The sequence below is a fragment of the Sturnus vulgaris genome, chromosome 2, assembly GCF_052056855.1.
Source record: "Sturnus vulgaris isolate bStuVul1 chromosome 2, bStuVul1.hap1, whole genome shotgun sequence".
Classification (NCBI taxonomy): Eukaryota; Metazoa; Chordata; class Aves; order Passeriformes; family Sturnidae; genus Sturnus; species Sturnus vulgaris.
The window spans coordinates 91,230,685-91,244,748 of record NC_142244.1 but is presented as its reverse complement, the minus strand read 5'-3'; the positions used below and the strand labels follow the sequence as shown (position 1 = coordinate 91,244,748).

The following is a 14,064-nucleotide window of genomic DNA, read 5'->3' as shown; positions in this document are numbered from 1 at the left end:
TTTTTCTTTCTTTTTGCTTCATCTAGTTTGACACTGTAATTGCAGAAGCGGCCAGCTTGATGTCCGGGAGCTGATCTCTCTGTACCCCTTCCTGTTGCCTACTTCCTCTTCATTTATCCGGTCTCATCCCCCTCTGCACGAGTACGCAGACCTGAACCAGCTGACCCAAGGGGACCAGGAGAAGATGGCAAAATGCAAACGATTCCTTATGAGTTATTTGAATGAAGTCCGCAGCACTGAGGTTGCAAACGGCTACAAGGAGGATATTGACACAGCTTTACTCAAACTCTATGCAGAGGCAAATCATGAAAGCCTGCTGGATCTCCTAGTTTCAGAGAACTTCTGTCTTTTAACAGATAGTGCTGCCTGGCTGGAAAAACACAAAAAGTAAGTGGATTTTTTTATTATTGCACCTTCTAGACCAGAGCACACCTTCTAAACAGAGGGGAAAATTGCCTTAGATCCCCTTGGCTTCTAGAACAATGTGCTTGAGTACTTGTAGTTCCTGTGCTTACACTTGTCCAAAAGATAACTCGGTTTGAATTAGCATTGTTAGCATTTAAAAATATTGGTGAAAAGCTATGACAGTCTAAGGTAAAGGAAATGCATTCTGTCTTACTCTGGTAAATGCAGAATTCTCCATGCAAGTTTCTGTATCAAACAGAAAAATAAAGAATTGGTGCAAATTGGGGAGGAAAAAGTAAATTGTTTGCCCTTGTGATAATGGGAGAGTGGAATGGCTACAGCAGTTGTACACAGACAAAATAAAAAAAATACCTTAAAGCTTGCACTGCCTTAGGTAAAAGCTATTAACCAGTTAGTGACTTTAAAACTGTAATTGCTTATTCAGGGAAAGAGCTCTTATAATTGCAAGCTTTCTATGTTCCACTGATGGACCAAAAAGAGGTTCCTTAAGATGACTGCAAATGACTTCAAACCAGAAATGCCAGCAGCCAGAAAATTGACTCTCATTAAGTAGGAAACATTAGATAGTAAATGTGTAAAATACAAACTCCAGGCTTAGGTAGTATGTCTATTATAGTTTTAATTTCTTTAGCTTTAAACTGTCTGATGCAGTAGTAGCAAATAGAGTGGTGAGGAGAATTTTTAATTGTGGTTATATTTGAGGTGTTTTCATTTCTTTCAGGTATTCTGTTAAAACCTTTTGGTGAGTGTGGTTTGCATAGCATACTTTTGCAAGTGTGAATTGAATGAATGTTAGGACATTGTTCTGTGAGGACAGCCATTACAGAACTTGTAATTGTATTTTTATTAGAGTTCACAAAAACAGCTCAGTAGTTGCACTGTACAAAGCTCTTCTTTGCCTGACCTGACTCCATGCCACAATAAAGAAAAAAGTTTCTGATGGTAAAAGAGTTTTAAATAAACACATAATAAAATGTGATTTAATGACAGCTGATAAACTACTGGAGGAATAGTAACTTGAAGGTGTGCATTATGTCTGTTCATAAAATTGACAGAACAGCGTGGGAACATCTCTAATTGGGCACGTATTTTGAGTAAGTGGGATCTAGTAACTACAAATTGTCTTGGGCACAGGAGTGATGAAGACACACTATTAGGGCAGAACTCTCCTTTGATTCATGAAAGCAGCCTACAGAGACTTGTTCAAGTGTAGACATGGCCATGTATGTGTCACTGTAAGCCATTATTTGTTGTACTATGTGCTAATCAGGCCATAATGAAATTAGTGGGAAAGTTCTAGAAACTTAAATATTGTCTTCTTTTTTTACAGGTATTTTGCACTTGGTCTCCTGTATCACTACAACGGTCAGGATGCTGCAGCACTTCAGGTTAGAATAAAGCTTTTAGTGTCATCAGTAAACCATTCCAAAATACTGTTTTAGCTCTGAGATAAAAATCTAAGGTCTTAATTTATCTGTTTTAAAAGTTGTGCGGTGTGTGTATATGAGAAACTTGAAACTTAAGCTAAGACTTCCTTGAATAAATTAATATGCTAGATGTGAAAAGTCTGAAGAGCTTACTGAAATTGACAGCTATTTAGATGCTTGTATGATATCTTTAAAGCAAAACTGTACATACCAGAACATATGTTTATGCTCCTAAAAGATGGACAAAAGTGCTAAAATAATCAAGCAGTCGCTTTAAGGTATTTATGGGACTCAAGGAGCATGTCCTGTGCTATTTGATCTGTATACACACAGCAAAACAGCATTGTAATCTCATGGCAGACACTGACAGCAATTCAGAGTTTATTTCCTTATGTGGTGATGAAGAGTCAGCACATTCTGCAAGATCTGTGAGTTTCAGATGGGTTAGTAATCCCTTTGGGGACCTTCCATCTGATGTCACTAATATTAGCAGTAGCCTGTACATTGCAGAATAAATAATTCTCTTCTTCCTGTCTGCAAAATTTCATCTAGAGAAATTAGAATGTTCTTGATGTGTCTCAGACCATATCCAGTATTTTAAATTGGCCTTATTGTGTGGCTCTTTGAATACATTAATTACAGTAACCCAATCAGATGCATTCAGGTCAGTTACAAAAGTAGTAATAATGGCCTGAGAAAAAATCAGGTAAGGGCAACAAAAACACATTTGTCATGTGCAAGAATCTTGGAAGAATTTTGATGCTACAAAAAACAAGGTTTGTTGCTAAACTGGTCTGCTAGATGTGGCACATTTAAATTCCAACTATAATGCATATAAAAATATCGTATGGTACTTGTAACTCTTCAGACAAAAGAAAAGCAGAAAACCAGTTTTTCTTCTAAATTGCATGTATAATTTGCTTTTAGTCTTGCACACACAGAACACATGAAAAGTATACCATGCATTGGAGAAAAGGACTTTGGATAAATGCTTTCTTTATGAGTAGTGTACCTTCCTTAGTCACTCTCAGAATGAGAGCCCACATGATATGGGGTCTGAATTGGCTGAAAATGGCAGGTGCAAGACAAGGGTGACCAGCAATGTTCCTTGCAATTGGTGTTCTTGTCAACTCCTTCTAATTTCACGTCTTGCACTAAGTCTTTTAGTAGCTCACATAAATTTTGAGGTGGAAGAGCTAGTACATGTTTTATGCACTTGAATCTGTGTGTTTTTGTTGCAGCTTTGGGTGAAAATAGTTGATGGAGACATTCAAGATTCTACACGTTCAGATCTCTATGAGTACATAGTAGACTTCCTTACATTCTGCTCAGACCAAGAGCTAGTGTGGAAGTACTCTGAATGGATTTTGCAAAAAAATGAAGAGGTATGTGATTATTACACTTTTCACAGAACATCAGTATTTCCCTGCAGTAGTGTTTGGGTTTTCCTTAATGTTGATTTTTCTTGATAGCTGATAGGACCTTTTGCAGAATATTTAATGCCAGTTAAATAGTCATCAGCAGAAGAAAACTTGCTGGTTTCTCAATTCATCCAAGTCCCTCTATTAGCAAGTGCTAGTGATAATTGCCTCTTTTTATTCTGAAAACAAAGTTTAGGGCATGAAAAATACAGCATGTCTTCTGTTTTCTTCATATCAAGTAAGATAATTTTTGAATCTTTAAATAAACAAATCACCTGGCAGCTTAGCAGCTGCTGCTTCTTATTTTAAAGGAGATGAGGGGTATCTGTGTACACCAGGACATGGAATAAATAGCCTGCATTCAAGACAAAATTTAATTCTTTTAGCAATGAACTTAATCTGCCAAAAAACAAAAAAATTGTGCGGTGCTTGGTGCTGTATCAGACAGTCTGTGCTGCTGGAACTCGTTACTGCTTGATTTATATTAAGCAAATATTAATATAGTAATATTAATTTATTAATTTAAGCATAGCTATTTTGTGCAGTGGCAGATTTTGAAGCTTTTGGTTTGGTAATTACAGAAATCTCTTGCTCTGTCTATATCATCACGTGTGAAAAGGCTTAGAACATTCTGGTCTCTAATTTGAGCTTTCCTGCTGCAAAGGCTGAAGTTTCTTGTTTTGTTGTGCAAATCCATTCAATATTTTTTGTGTAAGTTGTGTCCAAGCCAAGGTTTATAGGCTGAACAATGTATGGACTACTAATTGAGGTAGTGCACATAGGAGTGAGATCACGATAAGCATGGAGTAGTGTAATCCTGTGGTGTTGAGCAGGGTTTTGTGTTTATTTTCCTGAATAATGTATTAACAATAGTGCTATTCTTTTTTAATTTTAAATACTTATTTATTAAAATGGTGCCATTGAGTTCCTAAATGACTAGCTAACTTCCAATTAACTCTTTCTAGGTTGGCGTACAGATTTTCACTAAAAGGCCTTTGGAAGAACAAGAGAAAAACAACATTAATCCAGATGATATCATCAGTTGCCTTAACAAATATCCTAAAGCACGTGTCAAATATCTAGAACATCTAGTACTGGAAAGAAAAATACAGGTGAGTTCTGTGAGAATGCTAAAAGTAGGCATAGGATTCAGAATTCAGGTTACAATCAACAAGCCTGAAAATAGGCAGTATCTGGAAGAAATTGGCACAGTATGAAATCTTCCAAATGTACTCAGAGTAGGGTAGGTGTGTTTTTAAGATTAAAGTAGAAGATGAAGATACCGTCATTACTTTGAATTTTTCAATGCTTGTAATAACAAGACAGTTGCTTATGTCCCCTCAGACTAAGGGTTTGTTTTCTTTTTTTTTTACATCTGGTTATTGCATACTTTTCTATTTCACTGATGAGGCTCAAACCTTCTTCTGGTAAGATCATAGAAAATGATCAACAACAAATTGAGCAACTGCTGATCCTATTGCACTGTGGCAGCAATATATTAAAATTGTTGATGCAGTGTTTTACAATTAAGAATGTTTATTCTTTCTGGAGACATATGAACAATTAACAATCAAATTAAACCATGCAGCCCTCGCTAGAATGCCAAACCACTGTTGATGCTGAATGCCCCAAAGATGCATTCACAAGTCCTAAGTGACAGTGTATTGTACTTGTGGGGGTTTTAGAACAATACAAAAGCAGCCAAATGTTGTATTTGGATATGAGACATTTTAAGCGCTGGAGAAGTCCTTTAACCTGGAAATAAAGCAAGGAAATGAACCCTGAAAGAATTCTGCAGAATTGATGGTCAGTGCACTAATTCACATTCTTTGAATGAACATCAGATCAGTGGCTTCCCCTTATTGGTGTTGCAGGTGTGTTACACCATGACTGGTGAATGTACTTGTCTCTGATGTCATTTCCAAACAAACTTTTTGAGTTAAACACAGTGCCTTGTAAAATATTTGTGAAAATATTTTACAATTAAATCTACCTGTTAGTAAAAGCTGAGTTATAAATCAATTTTGGTCTTTAAAAATGACTGCATTGTTGTGAATGATTTAGTGAGAATGTTTAAAACAGTCAAATCATCAGTTAGTTTTGATGAATATTGGATAGTGGATAACACAAAAAGCACTGCACCTTCAGATTGCTTTTTTGTCTGGTGGCTTTGTCAGATATTATTGCAGAAATAGAAAAGGTCAAAGAACATACCTGAATATAAGGAATCCTGCATTTACCATGTAGTTTGTGAGGCTGCTCTGAATTAAGTTCTTTATCTGTGTGGACAAAAAACTTTGTGATTAATTCAAATTAAGTAAGTTAAAACACATTTCTATGTAATTAAGTAAAACACATTTCAATGTAATTAAGTAAATATTTATCACTTATTATTGTGTTATTGCTGGGGCCAAGAGATTTGTAAACTGAGCTAACATTGTTCTATTCATCTGTAGAAAGAAAAGTACCATACTCATCTAGCTGTCTTGTACTTGGAGGCAATACTTCAGCTAAAATCTGTGACCACAGATAATTGTACAGAAACAACTGAACTGGTGTTGAAACTTCGCAGTCTGCTTCGGAAATCTGATCTTTATAGAATTCGCTTTATTTTAGGTAGGTTGCATGTTGTCTGTTGTAAATGCTGTATGTGATTTCCAGCTGGACACAAAATAATAGTCCTTACAAGGACAGAAAACTGAAAGATCTAAGTTTTCTGCGTGTGTTTGTTTGATAGGCTGTATTTCTAACAGACACAGGTTAATTTAGAAAGCATATGTGTTGGTGTTGTCCTTGGTCTCCATAGCTCAAATGATACGTTTGCCACTGCACCAGAGACAGAACACCAATTGTCCAGAACAAATTATCTGCACACAATATTCTTAATAGTCACCTTCTTTTTAATGATGAGCATGTAACTTGTGAAAACCTTTTGCAAATAAAAGACCTACAAGTTTATTTTTTAAGCAGCCTGTTTCTAGTGAATGGAAGGGAAACTTTGAGGAATCTAATTACCGAGGACTTGTTTCTTACCCATAGCCCTGGAACTCTCTCTGGGGTTCACGTTTAATAAAAATATGAGCATCTTTTTAAGTGAAAAATACAACATACGTGTTACTGTTGGTATAAGACAAGCAACAGTTGACCTAAATGTTTTCGTTGTTCAGTGCTTATAATGATTTAATTTTTAGTGTTTCATCCACTAGAATGCACACATACAATGCAATTAAGCAAGCCAGGTGTTTAAATCTTCTCTGGTATGGAGGATTATGGTTGAAGAATGATGGAATAGTGGATGAAAAGGAAGTGACTTTTTGAAATTCAGTGGAAAAAAATCTTGTGTATGTGGAAATAAAAATGTAACAACTAAATAGTAATAACTAAATAATTTACTATTGTTTAATGTTTTCTTGCCTTTCCAGGCAGCAAAATGTTACATGATGGATAAGGTACAAGTAGAGCACAGTCATTGAAACTCTTGTTCTTTTTCATCTTTTAGTCAGTTTTTAAACAAATTTTTCAAGACAGGAGTTACAGAACAGATTATTCTCTTGAAATCCATGTACTCCAAAATAAAGGATTTCTTACATTATTATTCTTACATTACATGAAAGTGAGATTAATGCAAGCTAGTGTGTTCCTCCTTGATAACCAAAACATTTTGGTGAGAAAAACATTGTATTTCCATGCATTTTACAAAGGCCTATGCCAAATCTGTCACCTTTACAGTAATTAGATTTTTTCCTACTTTATTTTGAAATGCCAGATGAACTTGCCATTTTACCTGCCTATTGCTGACACTTAAACTTTAAACTGGATCAAGGGTTTGTAGTGTCCTTTTCTTAAAGGACTATTTGATTTTTATTGTCTTTTATGGAGATTATTCTGTGACCTCCTATAATACTGGGAGAAGCAGCAGTTAAAAATATTGCAGCTTCATCTTTCAGTTTATTGTACGTGGTAGCAGTATCTGCTAGAATTTAAAAGGTGTCAGTGACAGTGGTTTATCACCTATTATTTAGTAATTTCTTTGTCCCATATTTTGTGGTGCTCTTTTTGTTAGAGGTGTGTTTCCATACATCTGAGCATTCCTGTACTTACAAGCATCTGCTTTCTCTCTAGTTGCACTGACTGGGAGAGGGAGCAGTTGTCTCCTCCACTGAGCAAATATTGCCTTGTTTCTCATTTAACAGACAAAATCCAAGGCACAGACCTTCATATGGAAAGTGCAATTTTATATGGGAAGCTGGAAGAACATGAGAAGGCTTTGCATATCCTTGTCCATGAGTTGAAGGACTTCCATGCTGCTGAAGATTACTGTATGTGGAACTCTGAGAACAGAGATGTGCAGTACAGGCGAAGGCTTTTCCATCTGCTGCTCTCAGTGTATTTAACTCCAGGCACTTCGGATTGCGCGCTCGTCATGGCTGCCGTGGATCTCTTGAATAACCACGCTGCAGAATTTGATGCAGGTCTAGTTTTGCAGGTGGTGCCTGACAGCTGGTCAGTGCAGCTCCTCTCCCCATTCCTGGCTGGAGCAGTGAGACAAAGCATTCACACAAAAAGAATGACTCAGGTGGCACTTGGGTTAGCACAAGCTGAAAACTTAATCTACAAGCATGAGAAGGTAGGTTACTGGGGTGTTTTTAAATAAAAGCGCTTTGAAGCTTTGCAGCTGAGTCCTTTGATATACAGTAAACAAAAGAAGTTTGAAGAATTAGTAAAAAAGCTATCTTCATGTCTTTGACATTTATTAGGGAGTGTTGTGCCATGACTGCTAGATTCAAAATTAATTCTATGTTTTCTCTGTAAAACAAAGGGAAAGTAGGGACCTTGAAATAGGTCCTTGGTGAACTTCTGGGCTGAATATGAAGTGAATCTGGGATTTGCAGATTAACAAAGTTCTTGCAGAAACTTTAGCAAGTGTGAGTTAGCATTTCTTTTACCTAGAGGGAGTGTCAGAATTTCCAATTCAGTTTTTTTTTACAGTGTTGCCTGTCAAAATTTGTGAAAAAAAATTATCCAGCACTTAAGTATTAATAGAAGCTTGTTAGTAGATTTTGTTAATGGTAAATTCAGTTGTGAAGCTTTCTTCTATTCCTAGTTAGGACAGTGTTGCTTAGATTCTTAAAATTGTTTTTGTTTTATCCATTTGGTACAGTTGCAGTTATGCTCCATCATTTCCCTTCCTTTCTTGTTAGATTCACATTTGGAATTTTTTCCCCTCTCTCTTTAGGTTAAACAAAAAGGAGCCCCGATTCTTCTTTCAGACAAAAAAGTGTGTCAGGTGTGCCAAAATCCTTTCTGCGAGCCTGTGTTTGTAAGATACCCAAATGGGAATATGGCCCACACGCACTGTGCTGCAAGCAGACATCTCAATTCCAATGTGACTCATCACTCTCCCAGCTCCAGCAATCAGACTTGAAACACTCCCACAGTTCCCATGACTTACATCCCATTGAAAGTGGGCTGGAAAGAAAAACGTGCAGCTACTTTAAGTATAAATCAAGATGGACAGTTAGTTTTTGGGTTAATGGGAAGACTTCCAGTAAATATGAAATACTGCTACTTACCTTTTTGATTTCTAATGAATGTAGATAGAAAAGAAAATTCACTACCAGACATGGAGAGGTGCAAATATGGGCTCTTCTGTGAACAGGAGTAAACACTTAAGGGAAAAGGAGTCTTTTCTTCACAGTGCGGATGAATGTTACAGAGTGAAGGCAAGTGAAATTATTTCAAGAATTGTCACTTTTCACTGACTGTGGTGTTGATAAATTTGTGGAGGGGAAGATGGCATCTCTTGGAGTTGGAATTCTTGAAGAGTGATGGGACAAGATTGGCTTTGTGCAGCTTACCATGAAGACAGAGGTGTGCATTGATTTTAATGCTTGCTGCAGCATGTCTTCTTTTGGGCTGGATTATCTTCCCCAGGATCACATTATCAACTTCAATTTTTTTGCTCTACAAAATGTTGGCTTTTGATGCACTTTTTAGTACCTCCCTCCCATCCACCTGCTATATGGAATTTAAATGTAAGCACTGCTCTGTTAGGTTTCTGCTCCTGCAGTTACTGTAATGTACTGAGTGGAAACCAATAGCTGTAATCACACAGGTGAGCTCGGAAGAAAAAAAAGAAAGATTGTCTGGTCAGACTGTAGTCACTTTTATATGGGGGAAGAGGCCCTGACTTTAATACTGATTTATTTATTAATATGCAAATATGCTGTACATATAGTTGAATAAATTGATCTTATCATTCTAGCATTTCTTTGGAGGATTGAGATGTAGCTGATATAAAAGTGTACAGATTATGTGCTAAGTGTTTGCTATAACATAACTTAGGCAGATTGGAACACCACAAAAATAGGTTTTAGTGCTTATGGATGACTTTGTGCAATCAAAACCACAGAGAGAAGGTATAAAATTGTAAGAAATCTAAAGTGCACTACAGGGGTACTGGGTTTTTTATATTCTAAATATACTAAATATTCTGTAAACTAAAATTTTTCAAATAACACAAACCACTTACTTAACTGCCCTCATGTATTCACATTGCTGTTTAGCCATTTTAAAGCAGTTGGTTTAAAAGATGCAGCTTCCCCAAGAGAGCTTAAAATGACAACTTTAAATAAAAGTTAAGTACTGCAATGTGGAAGCATTTCTTTTAATTCTGTAAAGCTCTAATAAATGCCAGGCTTACTGTCCAGCATGCAGTTGAGTATGGCTGCTCCCTGTTTCAGAATTATAAATCAGTGGAGGCTTTCAGCAAAATGGCATGTCGACTTGGTCCTTTCTAGGATCACAGAATAAGCTGAATTGGAAGGGATGCATCAGGATCATCGAGTCCAGGTCCTGGCCCCACACAGGACACCCCAGAGTCACACCATGTGCCTCACAGTGTTGTCCAGATGCAGCCTCCTTGTACAGAAAGGCTGGCTAAGGAAGCTGCCTTCTATGTACAGTGCTGTCTCCAAGAAGGGGCAGCCAGACTTCATCCAGGGGAAAAAGAATCCATCCCTTTCTCACAGAAACATGCAATGATTTGAGGTGAACAGGACATTAAAGATCATCTCTTCCACCCCACCTGCCATAGGCAGGGATGCCTTCCACTAAACCAGGTTCTTTAAAGCCTCATCCAACCTGACCTTGAACACTTCCAAGGATGGATTGTCCACAAGTTCTCTGAGCAACCTCTGCCTGTGCCTCACCACCCTCACAGTAAAGAATTTCTTCCTGATGTCTGATCTAAACTTGCCCTCCTTCAGCTTAAGGCCATTTCCCTTTGCCCTATCACTACATGGTTCTGTACAAAGTCCACCTTCACCTCCCCTGCTGGCTCCCTTGAGGTTCTGGAAGGTGCTATAAAGTCTTCCAAGAGCTTTCTCTCCAGGCTGAACAGCCCCAGCTCTCTCAGCCTGTCTTTGTAGGAGAGCTGCTCCAGCCCTGTGGTCATCACTGAGGCCTTACTCCCGGCTTGTTCCAGCAGTTCAACATCTTTCTGGTATTGTGGGTCCCAGAGTTGTACTCGAGGTGTGGAGTACTTTGCTTTAAAGCAAAAGACCTTTGAATCTTTCTCCTTCCCGATTTTGAAATTAGGAAAGTATAAGTGTTGTGTTGAATTTTATTTATTTTTGAAAGCCCATGTAAGGAATTGTGTACTTTGTACTAAGACATACAAACCACATTTAGTGAGAGGCACTTCAAAAGAAGTCAAGTGTGGGCATTTCTGATTCAATTCTGGCATGAGTGATTCTGCTATGGCACTTGTATAAGCAGATTCTCTATCTTGTAGTCATGGATTTTGAACAATGTTTATACAACTGTCAGTAACGGTATAGAAAAGTTTGTAGTCCCCTGTCCTCAAAATACTTGCTGATAAGAGTGGAAATGGTTTTTACAAAGACCCTATAAACCTTTTGTGTACACTAGCATGCATTTCTTAAGAAATGTTTTCTTTTGCTGCCAGTATGCTAAGTATACTCTTTTTTTCTATTTAGTAAGAAGGTACTAAAACAAAGACCCCTCTCCATGATTTACAGTAATTTTAGCCACTTAGTAGTGATGAACTACTGCTGCAATAAAGATCATATCATTCCAGACCTCAGGAAAATTCTCCTTTGCTATTGCATGAAAAAGTATGTCTATAAAAGATTAAACAATTCTTTATTAATAGTCAATATCTTTTTGCAGATACGTACTTTGGTTAAAATGCAGCAAAACCAATAATTGTACATACAGAACAAAATCAGAAATCAGAATAATGGAAGCTAGATTTTTGCAATCAAAAGTGTGATTAATATTTAAGTTGGGGGCATCTAGTTCTTTTAAACCTGGTCCTCCTAAAATGTGGACTGGAAAAATTGATATTGGATTCACACGTTGGATTCACCTGTTGCTTTGTTAAGTTTTATGCTAGAACTCATTTGAATGAATTAATATGGAAATCCCACGGTAACTAAAGGGAAAAGCAAAGAAAGCCAATGTGAGGCTGAGGCAGAGCAAGAGCTCAGCAGGGAGGTGGCAGGTGGACAATGCCCTTCCTGTGTGTGTGTCCAGCACATGAGCAACTGAGATAATTCTCAACCAGAGGAGGTGTCAGCCCACATCAGAGTCATGTGTGGTGTTCTGTGCTTTGTCACCAGGAAATTTATGAAAGGGCTGCATTCAGATTTAGGTGGGACAACTGAACACCCCTTGGGTAAGAGAGCTTCATTCTGGGGAACCTGAGTTCATTCCTTCTTTTGTTTTGGCACTGTCAGTTTGATGATTCTTGGTTTATGCACCTGAAATCCTGGGCCAGCATTGCTACTGTGGTAAGTTATGGCTGCAGCAGCATGGAGGGAGTGAACAGGGAAGGAACCAGAATTGAGTATTAATTGCTGACTGCATATGTGAAGGAGGAAAGGCAGGAAAGAGGAACATTTCTCTGACCGTTCTTCTAGTTTGGGAATTAAATGCTTTCTGGGAGTTAAAGCCTGGTGTGATCTTTTTATCTCCAATTAGGGAATATGGTGTCTAAGACCTGCCCTTGTAGAATGGAGATTCTGCCAGAATATTTATCCCTAATTTAGCTGTTGCTAAATTATTTGAAATTCATCTCTCTCACTTTTTCTTATGAGTTTCCTCCAACTTTGTATGTGTGAAAACCAAAACAGTAGTGCAGATTTTTTTAATGTGACCCTTTGTCTGTGATTCAGGACATAATAAATGAGATTAGTCTCTCACACTGATGCCTCTGCAGATATCAAGACACATTTGTTTAACATGTAACCTCCAGTTACTTAAATACTACAGCTTTGACCTATTTTTTAGCCATCCACTGCTATAGATGATGATACCTACAAAAAGCACTTGTTAAACTTTCTTCTACACTTTAATATCTCCACGCTTCCTCATGTAAAAATTACCTATGGTGTGTGTATGTATGTCCATCATATGCAGTTTGTCCCTCTTTAAGTCAATAAGAGAAAAAACCTTAACAAAAAAATTGCTCAGAATCTGGCACTCTGCTCAAAATAAGATTAATGGCTGTATATTCATGAGAAAGAATTCAGTTAACATCTTCATTTCTTTTGTTTAAATGGATAAGTTGTCACATTGAGATCAGTATTCTTGTAATATTGTCAAAGCCAGGGGAAAATAAGCATTTGGAGTTTGTTACACAGAGTACACCACAGATAGCTAAGAACTGACTTGTTCAGGCAGCCCATACTGAGATGGCTCAGGTGTGCACAGGAGTCCAGGTTACAATGAGAACTTCTCTCTTTGCTCCCCTTGCTCCCAATCTCCAGAAACTTCCCAGCCTTTGTTACCTGATTAATGTCACTCTTCTAGCACTTAACTGGCATGAGTACAAATCTTGCGAGGTCTGGGGGACTCCTGAGCAGATCTGTCTTCACTAAAATGTCACTTTATTGCTTAGCCACATGAAGCCCTACTAATGTGAGCTGTGGAAAAGTGGTTGTAGGGACAGAGTATGTGTATGTTTTCTGAGAACTTTATTACATGTTTAAACACACAAGCATTATCCTGACTGCTGAGTCTTTATAACAACATCTGTTCTCAGGACTCCTGTCCTGAACAACATTAAAAATATTTTATTTTATACTGTTCTATCAAGAAGTAATTTTTAATTTTATTACTCTTCTGGTTTGCTGCAGTCTCTATTCAGCATGGCTCTAAGTGTTTTATTAACATCCTGCTGTTCATAACAGACAGCAACTAATACATTTTCATTGTGAGCTCTCTTCTTATTGCCTATATTTGCTAATTAATTTTTCTCTTGCTGTACAACACTTTGGGGCTTATGCCTTGTGAACACTGGTAATTAAATGTGCTGCTACTTTTTAAGGGAAAAGAAGAAAAGTTAATAACATTCTGTAATGTATGATTGATTTCAAAATTGAAGTTCCCCTGCAGTAAATTTGTTCAGATGGAAGTTTGTACTGTTAAGGCTTTTGGACTTAGTGGTTATATTGGTGAACATACACAGCAGTATGTGGAATGTACAAATGTATAAATATGTTGATTTTTAATAAAATAAAATCTTTTAATTACATTTGTCATGGATTTATGGATACATAAACCCTGGAATGTGAATGCTCAAGTGAAGGGCAAAGATTATGTTTTGATAAATAGGGGATTCAGCAGGGGGACTGACAGAGGGGTCAGATCCCTGACATGTGGAAGTGAGGCTGGTGCTTACATACTCTGCACAAGGCAGTGGTGTTGGTGTTCCTCATCTTCCTCCTTGCTGCTCAGGACTAATTCAGAGCTGCTCCCCAGTT

At 37.5% G+C, this 14,064-nt stretch overlaps 1 protein-coding gene across 3 annotated transcripts in view; it reads left to right on the top strand.

Annotated features, from left to right (window-relative positions):
- Positions 1-13,835, top strand: part of TGFBRAP1 (transforming growth factor beta receptor associated protein 1) — a 36,606-nt gene extending 22,771 nt beyond the window's left edge. For all 3 annotated transcript variants that reach the window (XM_088160093.1, XM_088160094.1, XM_014893386.2), the window contains exons 6-12: positions 46-387; positions 1,757-1,814; positions 3,095-3,238; positions 4,240-4,386; positions 5,731-5,890; positions 7,468-7,901; positions 8,511-13,835. In XM_088160093.1, coding sequence (XP_088016219.1) covers positions 46-387; positions 1,757-1,814; positions 3,095-3,238; positions 4,240-4,386; positions 5,731-5,890; positions 7,468-7,901; positions 8,511-8,699 — 1,474 coding nt within the window. In that variant the 3' untranslated portion in view covers positions 8,700-13,835. The remainder of the gene's footprint in view (positions 1-45; positions 388-1,756; positions 1,815-3,094; positions 3,239-4,239; positions 4,387-5,730; positions 5,891-7,467; positions 7,902-8,510) is intronic.
- The last annotated feature ends 229 nt before the right edge of the window (positions 13,836-14,064 follow it).